Below are 6,784 nucleotides of genomic sequence, written 5' to 3' on the forward strand. Positions count from 1 at the left end.
CAATAAGATGCAGTGTACGAGATTGAGAACGACTGAATCGAGTTGTTCGAAGACTGTAAAAACTCATATCATTAGAGTTGCAACGACTGAAATGACAATAATAGAATCATGACGTTCAAATACTTCTGAAACTCCCATCGTCGAAGCTCCAACCAGATTGCAAGTGCAAAGTCTTCTGCAACTCTCATTGCCATAATTGCGACTTGAATAACGCGTACAAAGACTTCCAAAACTCTTACTTTTTCCTCCTTTGTGAGCAACTTGATCATGCGTATAAAGACCTCCAAAACTCCACCTCTTGGTTGATAAGTGAATTTTATGCAAGTTTGACACTGATAAGGAGGTTGGAGACACAAGCTGTTAACAAAAATGTGCATATGGTAATATTCAAAATTTAAATGTGAGATAAGAAAATAATAATGTTTTGAGTGTTATGTTTATATAAAAAAATGCAGAAAAATAATTTAATATAAATAGTGAAAATAGAAAATTCAGGAAAATGGACGGACATCCATCCCCTTCCCTTCCCATCTCCTCTCCGCTCCTCTGGGGGTATCTGTTCCCCGACACCTGTGTCTCTGTCTCCGACTCTTCTCTCTCCTCTCTTCTGCAACCATGAAGGGTCCGGGGTTGTTCTCTGACATCGGGAAGAAGGCGAAGGGTAAGCCTCCCGTTTCTCTTCAACTCTTCTCCATGCCACTTCTGCTAGCTCTACAATTTTCTTAATCCTGAAATTTTAATTATTCGAACCATTTGCTTATGGCTCAGATCTGCTGACGAGGGATTATAGTTACGACCAGAAGTTAACGATTTCAACCCGCAGCGCAACCGGAGTGGTACTTGCCAGATCTCCTTCTTGTGTTTCTGCCGTCTTATTGCTCGAGAATTATATATAGTTTTTATTTTCTGTTTTATGATCCCATTCCACTGCAAATGCTCAATTTCTATACCGGTTTTGTATGCCTGCTCATGTTTTTTATGGTTTGTGATAATTAATCCGCTTGAGTGCGCGCTATTTGATCTGACGAAACAATGAGGGCCTTGGCGGTTTCCATGTTTTTAGGGTACTTATTTTGTATAGCAGAACCTTGTTTTGTTGTTGTATGTTTGCCATTTTAGATCAGATTGATAGAAAATCATTTGAGTAAGCTAGATCTGTTTTCTATTTATCTGCGGTGTCTTTATGCATAACTCTTTATTTTTAATAATTAAAGGTTAAAATATTTAAGTTTCTGTCACCTATTTTCTGTTGATGTTGGGCAAGTCGGAAGATTTCCCAGGAATTGAATTTCCAATTTTTTTTTTATATATGACTCATTAGAGTAGATAGATTGATTGCTGGGAAGCATCAATGTGTCAGTGATCTAGCTGATGCTCCTGTTTCTTGGTTAAATTTGTGAAACTTCTCTACAGTTATCTCCATTGCAAACCTTCTTTTTCTTTTTCTTTTGATAGTTTTAACACTGTTAATCCAAAGAGCTCCTTAATGGAGTTGAAATTACTCAAAATGGCTTTTGTATTCATATTTGATACTTGCCATGTTCTTGGACTCCAGGAAACAGTGAAATGACCCATGGGTTGAAACATCGACGCCAAAAACTCTTTTACCTTATCTAGTTGAGTATTCCCACTAAAATATCAAAAAAGGGTAGTTATATGTTTGAAATTTAGGCAAACATGCTATATCTGATTTCATAGTTTCTTAGGTTTTTTTTGTAAATTTATGTTAAGTTTTGGTTATTATTATTAGTATTATTTTGCCTGCTATGCTAGTATTATTTTTATTATCGAATCCTTGTTCTACATATCTGAAGCATGCATATCTTTGTATATATACATTTCTTCTTATGAATTATATACTAATATTTTCAGAAGCATTGGCAACCTCAAGGTGATATGGCCACACAACGACCAAGGTGCTACGTGGCATCATATAACTTCGTTAAAAAATGAAATGCTACTACACCTCATAAAGTTTTTAATCATGAGCCATTGATTTTTATAAATGTATTATCATTATTACATTAAATTATGCCCGATGATACAATAATTTCAAGTTACTTTGCGTATTTAGTTTGAAAAATCTTACTATATTTATTATCCTAAAGAAATATAAATAAATTTGTAATTTGCCTAACCTAATGATAATCTCATCTTTGTTGCTAGCTATTTCATTTTTATCATCATCCATTCCCTTATAACCCTCCATCTCTTCCTATCTTAAAGAACTCATCCTGTATATCAAGGTTTTCCAGCTCTATAAATTGATGATGTTCTTCCTACGCTTATCTTATTTTTCCTTATAGATACAATTCTTTATTTATCCAACTCTTGATTCTAAGTTCACATCTCTCTATGACAAAATATTATCATAAAAAAATTATTTTGTTTCTACAATTGACGTATTAACTCCCATCTCTTCAATCAAGTAAAGGTAATTGTTAATGCAAGTTGCTTGTCCTCACATGTTTTTGTAATTTATCGATTTTGGAGGTGCACCAAGTGCTATAGCTGAACTCATGGAGTAGCTTGGTGATTGACTTGTATTTAATTACAACAACAAGAACAAAACAACAACAACAACAAGCCTTTATCTCACTAAATAGGGTTGGTTGCATGAACCCTTTTTCTTCATTGTGTCCTATTGAGTGCCATAGTTTCATTTAATTCTTATAAGTTAAGATCATTTTTTATACAACATGCCCAAGTCCTTTTAGGTCTTCTTCTACCTTTCCAACACAAGTCAATTGACATGTATTTAATTGTTTTGATTTAATTATATGCTTAATTTTATATTATGGTGAGAGAGATTAATCAATGTTCAATCATTTGACCAAACATTTGATTTAATAGAGTTTGTTGTCAATTGTACAACATTTAAATAATATATTAGCTATCTGTAATAATTTGATTGGAATTTATGATTAACAAGAGATAGAGAGTGCACATGTATAAGATAGGGATAGAAAAGGAGAGAGTCAGAGCATCTTAATGTTTGATTGGTTACAACTGATAATTTGATCGAACACTATCGAGAAATAAGAGAGAGTCTAAGCTATTTTCACTACAATTAATAATGCAACTGAACTCCATAGTCATCAAGAGCAAGAAAGCGTGAAAGGGGAGTTATTTAGAACATTTAAATGCTAAATTATTTGCAATTTACAAATTGATCTAACTTTATAGTCGAAGAGAATGAGATAGAGAGAGGAGCAAAGAAGTGAGTGATGTAGAGGGACGGGTGGAGATTTTGAGAGTTTATGCAATGTTCAATTGTTTGCAAACACTTGGCTCAATAAAGTTTATGCTCCACTTTAGGACATGCAAATGCTAGAGTAACAACAATTAAGAATTAATCACTCTTTATAGTTTAGTGAGAGAGAATTAGGAGCTAATTCATCAGTTAATTGTTAATTTATATGTAAAGATTCATATATATGCTCATATTTGTTAGTTCATCCACCTTAATTAACAAGCACTAAGTTGCTCATCATGCATAATTGCTTGTTGTTATGTGGGTGCCTACTATAAGAGTAATTTATTATTTTGTTATTCATCATTGTTTAGTATAAATAGACCCTCATAGGCTTAGGGTCAGGGTTATGCATGAGATTGGGGTTTGGGAGAGATTTTCTACCTTTCGAATTGTAGGATTTGGGAGAGATTGCCTACCTCTCGAATTATAGGTGCTTGTCTTTTATTTTTATTTATTCGTAGTTGTATTGTTTGCTTTGGATAATTAAAACATTTGTTTTGCCTAATTCATGAAGATTCTTATCAAAGTGGTATCAGAGCATCAATTTTGAAAAAAGAAGGAAAATTAGCTCACAAAAGAGTTCTGGCACTTTTGGAAAGAAAAATGATCGATCGTGTTAGCAGGGAAGAGACGACAAAATCATTTTGCGAGCATGGAAATGTCAACAACATTGTGGCGTGCAATACAATTGCGATTAGAGTTTCCATGAACGCCGACAAACTTAATACAGTTGCAATTAGAGTTTGTTGGGAAGTCACTTACCGGATCGCGACATACAGAGCGACACAATCACACGACTCAACTAGTTGGGAAGGAATACAATCACGATTCATCCTAGTCGTGCTGTATATAGGAGGAGTAAGACCACAACTTGCGAGATAGTAGCGATTCAAGCTAGCTGAGGAAGTCGACAAACGAGATCATGACAAACATAACTGTGTTTGTGACCTACGCTCGTGATATAGTTGCGACTTAAGTTACTTAGGAAGATTGTGGCTTGTCCTAATTGTAGAAGAGTCATGATTCGAGCCAACTGACTATGATCTAACTAAGAAAAGCAATCTTGATTCAAATCAACTACGGGATCACGACATGCATACTTCAAAAATGATTGGAAGTAATGGGGAGAAAAAATAGATGATTTGGAGGAAAATTAGAGAAAGAGATGAGCCACATCAAATATGAAATAAATGAACATTTCTCTGTAATGGAGGAGCATTTCTTGTACATGGAAGAGCGAGATTCACGACTCTGGAAGAAATGATGAAGAAGATAATAGAGTTTCACACAAAATTGGCTTTTCCCTCCACGAGGCCGACCTATAGTGTCAGGAAAGGATGCAGACAACAACAATATGAAGGATTTGTGTGACATTAAGACATTGACTCTTCTTTAAGCGGACTTGGAATCGTGGGATCAAGCGAAGGGCCTCAGAGGGAACACGAGCCTGCAATAACCCTGAGATTTGAGGTTTCTCCGATCAACATGTGCCCAAACGTCAACCCTTAGGTACAGAAGGGCGAGATTGAGAGTTTGATCTGAGAGTTTGATCTGAGAGTTGATGGAGGTTGGGATCATTCAACTTAGTGTGAGCTCCATTTTTAGCCCAATGTTGCTAGTGAAGAAGAAGTATGTGAGTTTGCAATATCCCCAAGATTTGAGATTCCTCCTATCAACGTGCGCCAGATCGTCACCCTCAGGTACAAAAGGGTGAGATTGACGGATTGATCCGAGAGATGATGGAGGATGGGATCATAAAGCTTAGTGTGAGCTCTATTTCTAGCCCAATGTTGTTAGCGAAGAAGAAAGATGTGAGTTGGTGCTTTAATGTGGTTCACTAGGCAGTGAATAAAGAATTGGCACACGACAAATTTCATATCTCGGTGATCGATGAACTACTGAACAAGTTAGTTGGGACGGCAATATCCTCCAAAATTAACTTGAAGTCGGGATACCAACAAATTTAGATGCGACTAAAAGATGTGTACATGACTACATTTCGAACTCATGTTGGTCATTATGAATTCTTGATTGAATGAAAAAGATGGTCAGATGATGACGCCATGTGAAAATCGCCGACTTGATCCAACAACAGTTTCATTTTTTTCCCACCTTGAGGATGTGTTTTTTTGGAGGAGAGTATTGTTCCACATGTGTCTGGCTTAAGAAAAAATTAGTTTTTTATGTGCCTAAGGTAGTTTAGTCTTTTATTATTTATTATTTATTATTATAAATAACCCCTCATAGGCTTTATGCATGTTATTCAGTTGTCGGTCAACTTTTTAATAGATTTGTTTGAAAAATATGGTATATAAAAATAATTTTTTGAAATTTAATTTAAGTATAAAAAATATATATAGTTTGAGTTTTAAAAGTAGTATGTTTTAATTTTTGAAAAATGAGACCAAATGGATCTCATTAGTTCAATAGTTTGCATAATCGTGCCCGATACCGCGAATACTACACCCTCCCGAAAGATAAGTGTAAACCTCGACGATAGACCCAATCCTGCAAACTAAGAGATTTGTGACATCCGTTTGGTCTGCGAACCTTTTTATGTATGATCGACAAGTTCCCCTATCTAATACAAAGATTAAATAGGGTTTATTTTACCTGGGTTCCAAGTTCCCTATAAAGGCAAACTCCTATAGTTAATTACATCCCAAGTAACGGGAATCACTTGAGAAAACTCTCGATAATGATAAGTGGTTCTCGTCTTCAAGAATTTAAAGTTTAGGTTTTCAAGGTAGGACGTGAAAAAAACAAGTGAGAGTGGCTCAAATAGGAACAATTATTTCATGAGTCCAAAGGAAGGAACATGTAGGGGATGTCATAGATCCTGAGGAGAAACCTCAGTGACCTCCCAAACTATCCTACTGTGTGGCTGTGTTTTAGAGAAGATTTTATTTGAATGTTAAATCCTGTCAATTTTATTAGTTGGGACTTACGAATGCATAATACTCGATTATGCAAATAGCCCAAAGAAATAAGAGGGTTTACGTCGTGTCACACGACAACCTCAGAACCTAAGGCGGGTTAGGACTTACGCTGCACAACATGGTTGTACAGGAGCCTAAAAAGGGAGTGTGAGGATTTACATCGCGCTAGGCGAGCTACCTCGAAGTCCTAAGAGTTGTTATTATACTAGGAAGGGATAATGCTGAAGAAGATCCTCTTGCTGCTCAGTTTGAATTCCTCGTCGTGTTGCCCACAAAGTTGGCTTCAAGCTCTTGTCGCGATGACTCCAAGGTTTAAGTGTTTAAAAATTGTAGTTTATGTTTCACAGTTTTAGTGTCAATGTTTGGTTTCGTTTTGTTTCAATTTTGGTTTTGCATGCAGAGTAGTCAAATTGCAGGTAAATAAAAAGTACTTGAAAGGTAAAATGCAGTAACGTAAAATGCTGTAGATAAACTGTAAAAGCGTACCTGGGCATCTGCTACTGTTGCGTTATTAATGTTGCGGGCATAGCATGATTTGCAAGAGATTTAAATAAACTTGCAAGAAAACTAAACAAGACGAGAAAACTCA

At 35.7% G+C, this 6,784-nt stretch overlaps 1 protein-coding gene across 1 annotated transcript in view; it reads left to right on the forward strand.

The window, feature by feature from the left end:
• Positions 1–491: 491 nt before the first annotated feature.
• The window catches only part of LOC110020656 (mitochondrial outer membrane protein porin 5), a 21,784-nt gene continuing 15,491 nt past the window's right edge, over positions 492–6,784 (forward strand). Inside the window, exons 1-2 of the mRNA XM_020718830.1 lie at positions 492–661; positions 769–836. Of these exons, the coding sequence (XP_020574489.1) occupies positions 616–661; positions 769–836 (114 nt within the window). The 5' untranslated portion in view covers positions 492–615. The remainder of the gene's footprint in view (positions 662–768; positions 837–6,784) is intronic.

The sequence above is a fragment of the Phalaenopsis equestris genome, unplaced genomic scaffold (genome assembly GCF_001263595.1).
Source record: "Phalaenopsis equestris unplaced genomic scaffold, ASM126359v1 Scaffold000107, whole genome shotgun sequence".
Classification (NCBI taxonomy): domain Eukaryota; kingdom Viridiplantae; phylum Streptophyta; class Magnoliopsida; order Asparagales; family Orchidaceae; genus Phalaenopsis; species Phalaenopsis equestris.